This window comes from Haemaphysalis longicornis, unplaced genomic scaffold, assembly GCF_048455015.1.
Source record: "Haemaphysalis longicornis isolate Haplotype H1 unplaced genomic scaffold, Haemaphysalis longicornis Haplotype H1 scaffold_1, whole genome shotgun sequence".
Lineage (NCBI taxonomy): Eukaryota > Metazoa > Arthropoda > Arachnida > Ixodida > Ixodidae > Haemaphysalis > Haemaphysalis longicornis.
The window spans coordinates 352,784,348-352,801,628 of record NW_027526203.1 but is presented as its reverse complement, the minus strand read 5'-3'; the positions used below and the strand labels follow the sequence as shown (position 1 = coordinate 352,801,628).

At 45.3% G+C, this 17,281-nt stretch overlaps 1 protein-coding gene across 1 annotated transcript in view; it reads left to right on the top strand.

Annotated features, from left to right (window-relative positions):
* Positions 1–17,281, top strand: part of Snrk (SNF related kinase) — a 35,691-nt gene that overhangs the window by 3,147 nt on the left and 15,263 nt on the right. The window contains exons 3-4 of the mRNA XM_077685975.1: positions 7,066–7,275; positions 7,774–7,920. Of these exons, the coding sequence (XP_077542101.1) occupies positions 7,066–7,275; positions 7,774–7,920 (357 nt within the window). The remainder of the gene's footprint in view (positions 1–7,065; positions 7,276–7,773; positions 7,921–17,281) is intronic.

Below are 17,281 nucleotides of genomic sequence, written 5' to 3'. Positions count from 1 at the left end.
GTTGTTTTCTAATGTAACAGTTCACTGCATAAGTGACAGCCTAAATTTTCAATAATTGAGGGGACAGGCTGGTCTTATTAAAGGCTACTGAACAATGGCTCCTATTTGTGTCATCACTCAGGTAATAGAGAATTGCATGGGGAGTAGTAAACCGTTTTTCATGGAATCTTTGAATTACTAAAAAGCGTCTGTTTCTGTAGACAGCGCTGCTGTAGTGGAAGAATTGAAGGGCCCGGGGATAGAAGAGACATACATGAGACACTTGGAAACAATATACAATGAATGTATAGGCACGATGGTCCTTCTTCAGAAGAGTGGCAAGTTCCTTATTAGGAAGGGCACAAGAAGACACCGTGTCTCCGAAATTATCTACAGCCCTTCTTGAGGGGTATTTGGAAAGCTTGATTGGGCCAAGTCAGAGATTTGAAAGTTTGGTAGCGCTGGCATAGGCAAGGACGAAGCGAGTGGACACACACAGGGCGCCCTACTTGCCTGTGTCAGCACAGCCAAACTTTTGCCATGTCCTACCAACAGGTGCCAACCAGCACTCTCCAGATATTGAGCAAATTTGAGCCACTGAAGATTTGCAGATGACATTGTCTCGTTCAGTGAGTCTTCAGAGAATGCTCCAAGAGGTGTACTCAGAAAGCTGATGACATTGTCTCGTTCAGTGAGTGTGCAAAGAATGCTCCAAGAGGTGTACTCAGAAAGCTCCGTCATAGAGTAAAGATGAATATGAAGTGTACATAAATTGGCTGGTGATTATATATGTGAAGCACTATTCCAAGTGCTGACAAAAGAAGATATTCATGTCGCTTGCAAAGCATCCCAAACCCTTCGGCAGCTTATCCAAGCCCAAAAGAGCCGCGTCCAAAAGGAAAAGTACCGAATTTATTGTGCAGTTCCCTACCAATTGCATTGGCAAGATCGTCGGGTCAGCGCTGCACTTCCACCAAACACTGCTAGAGGTGAAACGACGGCATTGACTTTGAGTCTACTCATGCGGTTGCGACTGAAACAAATCTCCTGAAAAAAATGTTTTATTGAGTTGTGCAGAAGATTCACAGAACTTTAGGAAACCAACAAATTGATGCATGCAATGCCCTCTGTAAAGACCCGCAGTGATACACTACAAGAACGAACATAAAAAACAAATCCCATCCAAACACTGCTGTTCCAAGGTGAACCTAATAAAGAAACAATTATTTTCAAAACGTTGGGACATTTTTTTTTTATTGAGTAAGGTGAATTCTGCCATACTTCAAAATTTACCCTTTTTATTATTTAATTATTATTATTATTTGCGGTAGATTTCTAAAGCCTCTAGCTCGCAAGCATTGTTGAAACTCTTTTGCTCAACTCGAGGACCATGTACCTGGTTCAATTCTGTCCTGTGCTCATGGCATTATTATAGAAAAGCTGTCACGATTCAACTTCTAGATCGAATTCAATGCCCAACATTGTTGCAGATTTTTGAAAATGACTCACTGAGACCTCTTCACTTCTGGCACCCCATTTTCAGCAGTAAGAAAGCACGGAGCGAATATTGTGATCTCAGTTGCAGCGGAGAAGCAAAAACGGAAAGCGTTATTCTGCAGTGCAGTGACCACACCTCCTTTGCGCACTCGGTCAATTGCATCACATGCTTTCTCTTTTTTTCCTGTGTCCGTGCATTCTCCATGTTTCTTGTAACATCGTCTGTGGCAGAACGTTTCATGTACATTTACTTTCGAGTGCCAGATTTTGTCTTTTAAAATCCAGTTTGCCAAGCTTCTTGCACTGTCGTGCACAAGGTAACGATTTTGAAACAAGCATGTGACAGTCACCACCACTTGCCTGCACAGAAGATAGGTGATCCAAAGACTCTAGCTATGAACCAGTATAATAATTATTTGTGAATAATGGCAATGTGTGGCAAGGTTTATGGTCGGCCACCATAGGTGCAGTTTTCATGTTTGAAATATTGCAAGCACTGTGGTTGCCGGCCCCCCTAGAAAAAGTTTTTGTTCTTGTTCTGGGTGTATAATATAAAGGACCCCCTTGCACTTTTCTCAGTTATCGTGTATTTTCTGGTTAACCCTTTCACTGCCGGGTTTTTTTCTGACTGCTCCTCACCCCCTGCCGGGTACTTTTTTCATGTTGGTTCAGTGGAAGTTGGTTCACGGGTGTAAAAACGTGAGCTCCATCTGTTGTCTAAAATTTAATTTACAAGTTCTGTGTGTTCAGGTGACCTCTCCATAGATGGCGGGACATGAATGCAATTTTTTTTTTTCACACGAGTTGTCTCGGGAGTGGCAGGGAGCGAGTTTAAAAAGCAACACGAGTATACTCGGGAGTAGCAGGGGGTGCGCGTGGGTGGTTTCACGAGTTATCTCGGTAGTGGCAGTTAAAGAGTTAAGTAACTTCTGTTTGCTATTAAAATCTTAGTCTGTGCAAGGCTCAGAATGATTAATTAATTTGTTTACCAAGGAAACACAAAGCTAGGCACGTACATAATTTATGCATTATTACTTGCTTCGCGGAGCCCCGAGTCTTCACTTACCTGGAGCCAAAACTGTTGTGTAGCATGAGTAATTCTTGATCAGGGGGCGAGCATGCAACGAGAAGCAAAACTGTCTCTAACAGCTTTCTTGTTTACTGCTATGGCAAAAATTTTGTGCACGACAAAGTTCACGCTGATGCAGCATGTGGCGTGGTGCAACAATGTAGCAACGCTGGTCAGAAATATCCGTGATATCGTTATTGTGAATGGGGCTCCTTTGTGGGAACCAAAACATAAATTTTATCAACATTCGTCGTCAGTGTGCTTTTTTGTTTTACCAGTGGTCTATGCAGACCGGATTAGTAACTAAAAAAAAGTTGAAGAAGTTTATTTGTATGGTGAATCCCAGCAGAAGTACAGCGGAACCCCAGTCCACCGAGGTTTACAACAACCCGGGTTTTACGACGTACTAGTTGAGCCCCGGTAGAGTCACCATAGAAAAAAAATGCCTTAAAAACCTCGGTATCCGACGCGATTTCATGCCTGAGCCGTGTTATTCGACGATCCATGCGAAGTGCATGACCGACCATCAGACGAAATGAAAGTGCTGCGGCCCTGTTCCGCGGACCTTGAGCCTACTCAGTAGGTTCTGTCCGGCATAGCTTTCTTCTCCGTCTCATCTTTCGTTTCTCTCTCCTCCAGCAGCCACCCGCTCCTCTGCACAATCGCTTTCCCCCCTCGCCTCGCTGGCGCCTCTTGTTGTGCGGCGGTCACAGGGGCAGTGTGTACCGTGCAGTTGTTCATTTCGCCCACTCAGAAGTGAATTGCCAACAGGGTTATGCTGGAAGGCTTAAAGGGGCCATGAAGAAAAAACACAAGTTTGGTTTATTCAAAAGACGGCCTCGTTAGAATCATACTTGCACCACTTTTAACGGAAACTTCGCTCAAATAAGCTATATAATTAGGAAAAAAGGGAATGGCCATGCGACCCATTCGCTCATTTCCCGCAACAGAACCTATGATGTCATACCAGCCTGCTCTGCGATTAATGGAGGCCAGCAAAAGCAAACGCAAATTAGGCAGGGCTTATAAGCTTGCAGAACAAGCTATTTGCGCTTAAATTTAGGGCACATTCTTTTTAAAGCCGTAAGAATGGTGGGACAAACAGTGGAAGTTACGAAAGCACACATAAACATAGAAGTACCGATGCGTACTGCTGTTGGTACTGCGCGCACTATTCTTGGTTTAGCTGCACAGGACTGCGGGGCTTTGGGGTTGTCTCAGACGACACTGGCCGATTGACGCAAGCAACGGTGTCTTACGTGACTATATTTGTCGAGCGAGGACTAAGTTTCACAAAACGATTATTTTCTCCCAGAACAAAAACAAGCCAGGTCAAAAACAAACGGCTTGCCACGGTATTGTGGCGCCATCTAGGTTCGGGTAACTTAAAGAAACGCGGGAACGCACCAGCGCCGCCGTACAGGGTGGAGACACCCTTTGAACGGTCCCGTGCCGCCACAATTGGGCCAACGTGCTCAACGCGTTGTTCTTTTCGTTTCCCACGAGACCCAGCAACGCGAAACATATTAGATGATTTAAGCTTCGCCAGTAAACTGTGTTGCGGTGATAATTTTAGCGCGGTTTTGATACAATGACTTTTTCGGCGGCGAGCAAGCGACCCAAAATGTCGATGCCAGCGTGTACGTGTCTCCACCCGGTACGCCGGTTGCGTGAATCAAGGGGTCCTAGGCTGCAGAGCGGTCGGTTCCGGTGATGTCATTGCAGACCACGAAAACACACGCTTTAGCAGGAAAATCAAAATTTTTGTGTTGATTGATAAACTTCTCAGGGAAGAAAACATCGTTTGCATTCGGACAAGCGCTGGAGGCACTATAAGACACGAAATCTTTCGAATGAAACAAACTTGTATTTTGTCTTCATGGCTCCTTTAAAGGGGCCATGCAGCCAAAACACAAGTTTGATTCATTGGAAAGATTGCCTCGTTAGAATCGTGCTGACACCACTTTTGATGCACACTTCACTCAAATAAGCGATATAATTAGGAAAAAGGGGAACGGCCATGTGACCCACTAGCTCATTTCCCGAAACAGAACCTATGATGTCATATGCCCAGCTGTGCGATTGGCTAAGGCCGGCAAAAGCAAACGCAAATTAGGCAGCTTGCCGAACAAGCTGTTTGCGCTTAAATGTAATGCATATTCATTGTACAGCAGTAAGAGTGGCAGGTAAGCAAAGAAAGTTACAAAAATACCCATAAACATAGAAGTACCGATGCTCACTACTATTGGTACTAGTCGCACTATGCTTGTTTTATCTGCCCAGTAGTCCGCCGCTTTGGAGTTGTCTTGCACGACACTGGCCGATTGGCGTAAGCAACGTTGTCTTTTGTGGCCCTGTTTGGCAAGTATACCCCATGTTTCATGAAACGATTACATGAAACAAGCCAGGTGCAAGTATGGTCAAAAACAAAGCAGCGACGTATAACGGTCCACAGCTCAGTATGGAAGCGCCATCTGGGAGGACTGACTATAAACAAGGCTGCAGAGCCACGGCCGGACTGGAGGAGCGGCGAGCGCGCACTTTCATACGGCCTGCGCACCCAACAAGGAAACGATACAGCAGATTCTTGACAGAGTGAGGGCGCTTCGAACCAACCCTCTACCCTCCCAACCCTCTTTCTTCTTAGTCGACGCATCGCCTCTGACCGAGCGAGCCGACAACGCTTGCCGCACGTGTTTTGGATCTGCCGCGGAATATCACCAGTACCAATGAATGCCTTCGCTGCTACATCTCACCAAAAAGAAGACTCGTTGTGCACTTCAATTGCATGATTAAGAGTTTTAGCTGTATGTTTTTGACAGCGCTCGCTGCCAGCGGTCCGCTCAGCCTGACCGGAGCGTGAGCAGCAGAAACACGTTTTGTTAAGCGATAACCGTATCTTCCTCGGCGGGAAATCATTCGCGTCACTGGTCGTGCCCTGTGCGTGTGCAAACCAAGGCATCATCCGAAAGGAAAAATAAGAACTGATATTTCAGTCACGGAAAATGCCGCGTTTATTGCCTGCCTCACCATTTTCATATAATACAGTCGCTGATAAGATATGAAGGCCTCGCATATTTTTGTTCATGTGCCCCGAGTTAAAATGTTTCTTTCAATTTTCGATTAGGCGCTTCCGAGTGATAATGTTGGGCTGTTTGACCCTATTCGACCGAAAATTAAAAAGGGGGGAATGAGTCGCCTATTTTAATGACGCGCATGTAAATTTACACGGACAGGTATCACCTGTAGCCACGGCAGGGTAGGGCAGTGACAAATGCGCGCGCGCCGCCGCTCTACCCCGCCCGTGCTGTAGGTCAACCGGCAAGGGTTGGTCCGCAGCGCCACGAACTAGCGGCTGTGAAAGGTGGGAACTATACCCGAGGCGCAGGCCGTATGAAAGTGCGCGCCCGCCGCTCCTCCAGCCCGGCCGTGGCAGAGCCTAATGGCGCACTGGAAGTTCGTTTGAATACCTGCGCTTGTGACTTCATAGCAGACGTCACAAAAACACATGATTTGGCAGGAGAATAAAAATTTTAACCTACATTGATTAATTGCTCTCTCATCACGGCATAGTATTCTGCTGGACAAGCACTGGGGGCATTATAAAACATGAAATCTTTCAAATAAAACAGACTTGTATTTTGTCTGCATGGCCCCTTTAATCTTCCACGTCTTTGTCATGATGATGTATGCCATGATTCGCACTGGCTGTTGGGAATTGTAGTAGTGGACCGCGGTGCAAGGTTTGTTTTAATACAGCGTCATTGGCACCCGCGCTGGATTGTTCTTTCCGCATTTACTTTTTTAGTGATTTGGGTTCCCGAGCCCTGCAAAGCATTAGTTTGTAGTTTCAATTGAAGTTTCTTGCAAGTACGTTGCATGAAACTGATTTATAGGCGTAATAGTTTGTTGTTCGGATTTTATGATGTCCACTTTTTACGACGCTTTTTTTGCAGTCCCGAGAAAGTCGTATAATCGGGGTTCTACGTAGATACTTTTTAAGCGAAGTAATGAACACTAACATAAATAACCATAGCCATGAAATGTGGTCTGTGGAGTAACTAGGCTGTAACATAACTCATAAGGGAAATTAGTTAAGGGAAGTGTGTGTTGGTCCTTTTCTTTTAAGTATTCCCATTTAGCCAGGCCTGAGCTATATCAACTAGGAGCCATGGGTGAACAGACCCATCTCATCTTCCGGCCACGGGAAGCACTGAAGATGAGCCCAACAAACACCAAATTCCATGTCAGCATTGTTTGTGGTGTTTTCAACAGCAACAGTGGTGCCAGCAATGTACTATGCCAGTTGCAAGCCTGCTACTACTTCTTGGTGCCTAGGCTGCTTTCGTGACATCTAGTGTGGCACGATGGAAGAGGGGTGCTAGGTTTCTTCTCTGATAAGGACTCTCGCTGTCACACCTGGCGGTCCACTTCCTTCGTGCACAAACACTCGCCCAGCCAGCGGATGAGTGCAGCCAGTGCTAACAGGCACCCCCCTCCCCCTGGGTCCCCCTGTACAGGATGATTGCCCGCATGCTTATCCGTGACCCGGACAAGCGTGCCAGCCTGGAGGAAATTGCAGCCGACCCCTGGCTGACTGCAGGCGACGCTCCGCAGCCTGCCGACCACCTACCCCTCATTCACCGGGAGCATCTGTCCGAGGAGGACCATTCGCACATAATACAGAAAATGGTCAACGGCTGCATAGCCAGCAAGGACGACATTCTGGAGTAAGTCCGGCCTCTTGCTGTGTGCTCTTTTTGCACTAACACTTCGGTTGGTAAACATATTTAAAAGAGCGGCCAGCTAATGCCAAACACATTGACATTTGGGGGGGGGGGGGGGGGGGGGGGGAGGAGGCTGTGCTAATTATTGACCTAATATTGCAAGATCAAACTGTCCATGTGCTCGATACGGCATGTCCCATAATTGTAATTACCCTGCTTCATGGCAGGAGCCGTAGGGTGCGTTTCCTGTAGAAACCAATGCTAACCCTGTCATTCAGCTCCATAGCCTACCGCTGGCCATTAGTCGCCAGCCCCTTTCTACGAGAAGTATGCTTGTCACAAAATATGCTGAATTGCTGAAGTGAAATGTGTTGCTCGTGCTCGTTTTCGTGAGATTGTTTTATTTATTTTTAGTCAAGTGTATTAGTTTCAGGAGTTCGGGATAAAAGGGGACAAAGAGGCATGCTTGCTTGGGCCTAAAGCCTGCTTTGCCCTTTGCAGGGCACTGGATCGCAATGACTACAATTACATTACTGCCACATATTACCTCCTGGCCGAACGCAAGCTGCGTGCACAGCGGCAAGAAAAGGCTCAACAGCTCAACCGGACCTCCCGAGCAGACCTTTCCCCCATCGCAGTGACACCAGGGTAAGTGGGGAAGCTTCGTGCTCGAAACAAGTGCTGCACGTCTCACTTCAGTATCGGCGCTTCTGCAAACGCTCTTATTTTATAGAAGACCAACGTCCCAACCTGAAAACAGGCACTGCAAATTTCGGTGCCAAATTCCATTTTGTTGATCACCACCTTATTACTCCTGGGAGGGGTGTGGGTATAATTTGTTTTTTGTACCCACACAGTGTGTAATTGGTTTATTGAACTTTTAACCATACTGCTTATTTCTTTCTCTCTATTTTTTGCTACCAAAAAGCTGTTAAAACATGTTAGTAATAACCTGTTCTACAACCTTTGAGGATACACAAAGTACAAACACTTGGCGGTGATTTCTTTTAGAACATTCGTGGTTTCACCTCTAGAGAATGCAGTTGAACCTCGTTATAAGGGAGATGGATGTAAGAGACAATCAGGTATAAGGGACACTATTCACCCACATGGTTGGCCGCCCCATCTTTCCCATTAATTTTACTTCTTTTATAACAGACATTGTATATGAAGATGGTTGTAACAGACAAGTTGTGCTTGAATTTTGGTAAACAATCTCACTGCTAACAGACATTTTAACTTTAGATGCGGTGCCACCAGTTACTGACTGCATTTGCATCTGTTGTGGAAACAAAGGGGGACAACAGACCTTTCAGTCGCTGTTTATTATAACTTTAGCAAATGCAGAGTGGCTCATTCAGCTATGAAACGACGATGAGAAGCCCCGGCAATGGAGATGCAACATACAGAAGTGGTTAAAGCCTACCACCAAGCGTACAAACGCGACCGCACATGCGGGGTTCTGGGCAAGCCAACAATACCTGGAGCACGCGGTGGACTCTCCCGATTGCGTAGCTCCCAATCAAGAAGCATCGTAGATGTTGAGTCCTGCAAGCAGCCAGAGCACAAGCCGAAGAAGCTGTGCACTCTGGCCATTCATCAGGCTTGCAAACTCAACATCTACAATGCTTCTTCTACAGACAGTGCAAGAGAAGAAAGCTTGTCTTCAAGCTTTCCCTTTTTACACTGTCTGCAGAAAACAGTGCAAATACAGTCATGAAGCAAACAAAGATTCAGAACTATTTTATAAATGTTGGTGGTAAAACAAAAAAAAATAATAGACCTTTTTTTAACATGCTGTAGCATTCTTTTGTGCCTATGTTATAGGGCGCCCACGTTGAGCTAGGGGTTCACCAGTAAGTGAAAACATGGTGCCTGCTTATAAGAGACAGAAACTGCTCCCTGGCACGCGTCTCTTATGAAGAAATTCAGCTGTGTGGGGACACACCTGAGCAATCTTTATTTTATTTTTAGAAATGTTGCTGCAGTATATACGCTGATATTGTCGTACCCACTTACACACGTTTTCCACTTTTTTGATGACAGACCCAATCTCCTGTGAATAAAAAAAAATGTAGGTTCTTCATCTTTATTGCAAGTTCAAAAGAAGGTGCATTTTGCAGATGGAGCACTGGCTGATAAGAACTATCGTAGATAGTTTTTATCGCCCAGTAAGATGATAATTAAGACGATAGGAACACCAAGTTCACCCAGAACTGCATCTTGTGCCGGTGATTTCAACAGGGCCCATGTTCGTTGGGGGGGCAATCGTAGGGTTTGCAAGCTTCTTCATGTTCTTTTTCTCTTCTTAATTTATTGACCATTCTCTTCATTGACTGTTCATTGAATGTTCCCTTCATTCCTTCTCTTCATTCATTCACCGTGCTCTTCCTAATTCTGCTGCTGCAATATTTTTTTGTTTCGTTGTTATTATCTATAGTTTTCATAAATTCGTTGCAGCAAGCTAGAAACAAATTGTATGAATCGTTGGGATTCTCGGCATTTTAAATTGTCTTCCCAAGTAATGTTTGCAAGTATTTGCGAAATTTGGCAATACTGTTCTTATTTTAAAATATATGGTCTTTTCCTTATTTGTTGTTACATGGGTTCCTGGGTGATAGAAAACAGAAAATTGGCATTTTATTGCTAGTTTGGGCTGATAACATGCCAGCGTGAACTCGCACACCAGGATTCATGCTTCAGCGGTTCCACGTAGGTATCAGCTTCAGTGTATTTGGTCCACATGCTTGACATCTTACAGTGTCATTCTTCAGGTTGAAGTACTATTAAACGAGGCAGGTTCATGATGACATCTTGATCCCTGTGCAACCATGAGAGAGAGACAGTGTGCTCTTCATTCCACCCATTTACTCTAGCTCCCCAAGGTGATGTTCAGATTTCATGTGGATGATGTGCTCCCCTTGCCTCTTTCTGACTGAAGTGGCTCCTTCTGACAAGAATTTTACCATTCTCTCGGTGCTCATATGGGAGGATTTGCAGTGCTATACATGATAAAAGAAGTAATGCCAGGTTCTTTTGCTTTCAGTGATAGTTTCTATTCTGACCCTTTTTTAGTATTTTTATCTCATCTGCGAAGTGTAATGCAAAGTGAGGTTGAACAATGTGAGCTTTGTTTGGTTTCATTGGCGGTGTATGTATTACTTCAGTATCTCTCACAGTGACTTTGTCAGTGTTTAATTCATGGCCAATGTTTTTCACCTTAGCCAATAATTCTAGTCTTTGCTTCACTGATGGTGGCAACTGTACTGGCCAAGGTTGTTAGATACCTATTTCAGACCCTTGGATTCCTGCATTAGAGTGGTACAATCAACTTTTTGTAGTCTAGCCTCTATTGTTAATTTCTTTTCCTTTTCCTGTGAGTTTAACGTTGACACCAAGGTGTCATTAGCTTACAAATTCTTAATTAAGAGCACCATCAGTGCTTTGAACAGCTTCCTTGATTGACATAAATTGATTCATCTTGCACACAAGAAGCAGAAAAGTAGCAGTCCTCCAGCTCATAACTGCCAGTTTGTGAGATATATTGGCCCCTTTTTCGTGTTTTACCTTCCGCTCTTAGTTTAGAATCCGTATGCATATAGCATAGCTACGATTTTCCAACATCAGGTGTTCGAAGTGCTGCTTTTGTCATGGGAGCAGTTTCGAATGTGATAAGAACATGCACGTTCATAGCATGTACAGTTGAACCCCTTTATAAGAGACACGTACCGGGGAGCAGTTTCTGTCTCTTATAAGAGATGTCTCTTATAAGCAGGGTACCATGTTTTCACTAACTGATCAACCCATAGTTCAATGTGGGCACCGTATGACTAAAATAAGCTCAAAAGAACGCTACAGCATGTTTCAAAAGATTCATTCTAATTAATGTTTGGCCCCAGAATTTATGAAACTTTGTTTGCTTCACGACTGTATTTACACTGTTTTTTACAACTGATTCTACAAGCTTTTTTTTCCTTTCCTTGTTTGTGGAAGATGAATCGTTGATGTTGAGTTCACAAGCCTGATGAATAGTCAGAGCACACAGCTTCCGCTGTGTGCTCAGGCTATTCATTACGCTTGCAGGACTCGACATCTGCAGTGCTTCTTGATTGGGAGCTACGTGAGTGGGAGAGCCCGCATGTGCGATCGCGCTCCATTCAATGGATGGCAGTAAGCTTCAACCACTTCTGTCAGTTGCATTTCCATTGGTAGGGCTTCTCATCATTATTTCATAGCTGACTGAACCACTGTGTGTTTGTTGAAGTTATAATAAATAGCGACTGCAGGCGTCTGTTGTCCACCTGTGTTTCCAGAATGGAAGCAATTGCAATTAGTGACTGGTGGCACTGCATCTGAAGTTAAAATGTCTGTTACAAGCGAGATTATTGATTAAAGTTCAAGAATGATTTGTCCCTTATAACCAATCTTCTACATCCGATGCCTGTTATAAAAGAGGTCGATTTAATGGGAAAGATAGGGCAGCCAACTATGTGGGTGAAAAGTGTCTCTTATACCCATTTGTCTCTTACATCAGTGTCTCTTATAACGAGGTTCAACTGTAGTAGTACTAACAGCTGCCTTAGGTCTAATGGTCTTCTGACGTGCCAAGCAGACATCAGATAATTTCTCACCTGACATTTTAACAAGGAACTGGCCCAATAGCAACAGCGTAGGCGGCAGCAGCAGCAGCGGTCAGGGGCATTTTTACCAGTTTATAGAGGGCATAAAAACGCCAGTTTGCAAAGAGCAGCAAAAGAGGGTCACAAATGAGTGTGCGGCAGTCGGCTGCAGCTGTGATGCACGAGATGAGAGCTCCAGGTGGTCTAAATTAGTCTGTGGCCCTCACACTTGGCACATAGCTTATATAGCCCAGGTGTAGATCTGGTGCTGGGGTCCCAGCAATTTAATTTTTTGCACCCATGCACACACACAAACATGTGCTTTGCCTTCCCCTTTGCAAACCTCCTAGAGTGGGCTTAAAGGGCTGGTGAAGTGGTTTTGAAAGTGGGCAAATGTTTGTTTTTTACAATTAGTATGTTGGATAGTTTGACTGTAAAACAATTTTCGTCATATCTCGCTTGGGGACTGAGATATTCGTTGATAAAGTTGACCCGACGCCCCGCCCACTGCTCGCGGCTGTGCCGCCGGAAGAGCGAGAAACCGAGAGGCAGCGACCGGAAGTAGTGTCATATTCGGAAGACGGCCAGCGGCGTGTGGCGCCGCTTCGCTGTGTCCCAGTTTTCTCAGCGAAGTTCCGAATTAAGCAGACGTGCAATGTGCCCTTTATTAATCTTCCATTGTGTAGAGTTGCTACCGCGTTGATTTTCAACCGTAATGCTACTGTGTGCTTCCCTAAAGCGACTCCTAGATACCAAAGATTTCCTACCCGAGCGCCCGTGGCTACTACATTGCCTTCACGAGTAGTCGCAGGGCCGGCCGTGTCGTCGGGTGCTCTGTGCTTCATACGCGAAGAGACTGGCTCGAACAAATATGCAGGTACCCCTAGTTCCTGACCCATTATTATAAGGGGATTAAAAAATTCGTGGGACCGCAGCGCTCAGGGCTTCGCGAACTTCTTGCTCGTTTTGCCGATCGACGTTGTTGGCTGTGACGGAAACTGAGCTGAGTAGCTAGATTTTAAGAAGAAATCAAGCAAGCTGAAACCATGAAGTGTTTTCTGCGCGCGGAAGCGCTCCGCACACTCGCCGGTCGTGCATTCCCGTACGGCGCACGAAACGGCTCGCACGCACCACGCATGCCGCGGCAGCGACCGCTCTTCGCTGCCGACCAGAATCAAGGCCGTCGCCAAAAGTAAGTGAACGTGTGAGAGAGTGGATGAATAGTGTGGTGAAAAATTGTGCTAGGGATTGTCATCCAAGGTGATTTTGAAAGAGGTGATCGAATTCGTATCGCGATGCGGAGCGCCGACCGGTCGCGCAGCGCGTCGTCGGCAGCAACCTGCCCGAGCACGAGATGCGGCGAGAGGCCGACGGATGGCGTTACCTGCGCGCAAGAATGAACATAGCACCGATGGCTAGAATGACTATCAACGTGAAAATAAGGTTCGCACGCGAGAAATGGGATGATAGTGCGGTGAAAAACTGTTTTAGGGATAGTCATTCGCGATTGTAGAGGTAGCAGTGACCAAATATCGGTCTCGGTGCTAAGCATAAAGTTCCCAACCTCCGAGGCGATCCGTGCAACCGAAGCTGGCTGGAGCTGTTCGTGAAGGTGTTTTTCTTAAAGTTCGTCGGCGACAAGTGTGCTGCGTTTTGGTTCCGCTACCTTTCGGGTGACCACAACAGTTCGGTTCTCCTATTCTAAAACTGCGTTTGTGCAGCACTGACACGTTCCGCTGACCGGCCGCTCGCTAGCTGCTGCTTGTACGCATCGCAGGCCGCTGCACACAGCTTGTTGTACCGCCTGCCCGAATGCAAAAACAAAGTCGCACATGCGAAGAAGGGGATGATGGTGTGTCGAAAAAATGTGCCAGGAGTTGTGACTAGTGCTGGTGGTAAAAGCGGCGAACCAATATCTGCACAACTTCCCTGCACCCGAGAAGCATAAGTAGGCCATGAGTCGTCGGGGGAGAACCTCTTTCTCAAGCTCGCCGCGAGCGAACTTGTTGCGCTTATACTTCCCTCAGGCTCTCATATTCTAAGGAAAGATTGTGTGAACCCTCCATTCACCAGAGGTCCTTCTGGCCCGTATCTGAACGGGAACAGAATGAGATCGATGAGATCTTCAGGCCGAGCAGTCACGGCAGCGCCGGCACTTCCGAATATGACGTCATCTGCAGCCGGCCAATCCTGAAAGGCAGCCAGCGCTCTGACCGCGCCGCCGGGCAGGCGTCGTTTATTTTGACGAAAAAAGATGGTTTGGGTGTATTTACACATAAAATAAACATGTTTTTCGAATTCAGCGTCAAGAAAGCCATAAAGTAATGCCCCCAACAAAATTTTTTTGAAAAGCTCTTCACCAGCCCTTTAATGAATCAAAGTGGAATTGAGTCATTCAGAGTTCAATTGCTGTCCCAGTTATTCCCTTTTCTTTCGTCCATTGAAACCAGTAAGTACACCATAAGAACAAGCCATGCACAACTGCTACCCTCTTTTTTTAAAACATGTGGTACCAGATACAAAATTTGACTAATTTTTTTGTCCTCCTGACATGATAGTGAGCGATTTTTTATCTACATATTTACTGCAAGGATTGTGTGGATGCATGCGTACATACATATATATCCATAATGAAAGAGGAGGGGGTGCGATTCTTCATTTTTCAGACCGAGAGGCCATTTTCTGGTAAAAACATTTGGTCTATTAGGAACTCATGACGGCGGGCAGTTTGACCAAATCAGTTTAATTTGGTGTCAAGCAATAGCTATATCCCGCATGGAAGTTACATTTTAGCAAATTAGAAAAGCTTCATTGTGCAGTGCCAGAACCAAAATCACAAAGCCTCTGCCCAAGGCTCTCCCTGCTTCGGAGCAAAAATACCAGGCCATCTTGAGAGCTGCTGCTCATTTTGACAGTTTCCTTTTGTCTTCTGACTGATTCATTTGTAGGAGGGATGAGCATGAGGGATCGCCTTATTTTTTTATCTTCATCACTGCCAGAGGCTGCAATACAGCCGCACCGATTTGCTGGGTGTTGTAGCCCAGGTAGACCTCTTAGCTGTTACTGAGGCGGCTTGCATCTCTTCGGTCCTCCGGTGGAAGCCCTGTCCAGATCCTCTTCTAACCCTAGATTGCACAATATCCTATACCTTGAAAAAAAAAAATAATAACTGCATCTGTGCATAGTAAGACATTCAGTGGCTCAAACTGGCGGGTGCCGCGAATTCGTGATGCCAACCACAAAGTTAGCAACAATACAAAAACAAACAACATTTTTAAAGTACAACTAATCTGTAGCATAAAAAGGATTTTTGAAACCTCTGAGGGAACTGTAATTTTGGAGAGAATAGATTAAAAATATATATAGCTGTAGCACAGAGCAACCTTGTTTTTCAAAGCAGCCGACAAAAGTGCGCATCCTCATTGGAACTTTTGAATACAGATGGTGCTAGCTGTCTGTTCTAAAAAGCAAGCTTAACCACAAACATACAACATCTGAAATTTGCTGTTTGCCACTGTTATGTGGCAAATGCCGTAATTTGGTAGGGCATGAATTCACCACGGTTACCAAAGATATAGTGGTCGCCTGAGTCAAATTAGGAGGCACATCAATTTGTAATCAAGAACCTCTAAAACGTTTGCTGTAGCCTGGTGTGAGCATATTACTGTGAAGCCAGTGTTTTGGACAACTGTTTTGAAGTATGCACATTTGGAACACACTTGGAACTGAATATTTCTAGGCTTTCACATAAATGGACAGTATTTTGTAATAGTGACATTTTTCAATCACGTTGGAGGCTCTTATATTTTTGAAAATTTTGTTAGAACTAAAGTCACATAACAGGGCAGTCGCCCCTTTTTATGACAGCAAGCAGTTGTGTTGGTGGCACATGTTGGCAGAAAATATGTTCAACTGAACTTTTAAAAATGTTCTCTTGGGCAGATAGCATTGATGTATATGTGTATGTATGTATGTATGTATGTATGTATGTATGTATATACAGGGTGTCCCAGCTATCATGCACCAAGATTTAAAAAAAGAGCGATGGAGTTACTCGAAGAAAACCTAGTGCATAATGTTTGCGGTACTGTGGAGAAGTGGACAGTATTTTTTTCGTTAATTATAGTTAATTAAATAATTGTAATTAATTATCTAACTCGGTAATTACTGTCCTGATCCCCAAAGTGTCAATGAGGCACTTGTAGGTACCCGCGAGGGGCATCTAACTGCGGTATTTTCAGCGAACAACTATTTGCGTACTCATTTATTCTGGCTGATAAAGAAAACCCGCGAAATATGAAAAATACCACGTGACGACGCTCCCGCGCGTATCGTAAAGCAGCGCCCCCAAATAAGTTGATTGAAAACAACTACTTCGCCTGTCACCCGCCCGAAGAGACAGCGTATCACCTTGATAATGGCATGCATGGAAGGAGCAGCAACAGCAAGATTCGCGGGGCGCGTGTGCAGATAAGGCACGAACGCGGTCGCGATTTCTTCTTTCTTTCTTTTGTTTATTTCGTTCTGGCTAACTCAGACTCAGCCTGTTTGAGGGCATTGCTTTACGAAGCGCGCTAACGCGCGCGGAAGCGCCGTCACGTGGTATTTTTCATATTTCGTGGGTTTTCTTTATCAGTCAGAATAAATGAGTACGCAATTAGTTCGTCGCTGAAAATACCGCAGTTAGATGACCGTCGTGGGTAACTACAAGTGCCTCATTGGCCCTTTAGTGATTGGGACAGTACTTCTCGAGTTAGATAATTAAATACAATTAATTAGTTAAGTCTCATTAAGGAAAAAAATGCTGCCTGCATCTCCACAGTACCGCAGACATTATGCACTAGGTTTTCTTCGAGTTACGCCATTACTCTTTTTTTAAATCTTGGTGCATGATAGCTGGGACACCCTATACGCCTCGAGCGCGGCCTGTAGGGGCGCCACTGAAATCCCCCTAGCGGCCCGTTTCGAAAGCAGCCGCGGGAGTCCGCGCCCCGCTCCCCAGTGCCGCCGCTGCTTTTGCGGCACGTTCACGACCGAGCTTTACCATTCGCGGGCGCTGGAAATCCATGTTTATGTGGAGCAGTCACTCTGTTCGTAAATAGGGTGTGTTTACGAGAGTGTAAATGTTTCTGACGGGATCTTAGTGTGGTATATTCGGTCTGTATAAGCTCCAGGTGTGTGTCACAGGCCAGCGTCGCGGAACCGGCGTGTGATGGAGACGATTGTAGTTACACTGACCTGAATTTGCTAGCCGTGTCTCCGTAACCACCGGTTCCTCAGATGTTCATGCTACGGCTATACACTACGATTTAAATCGGTTTTGTGCGCTTACACAATCAGCGGAGCACTCATACCTGACAGCACGCCAGTTAAGTTTGCCAATATTATAC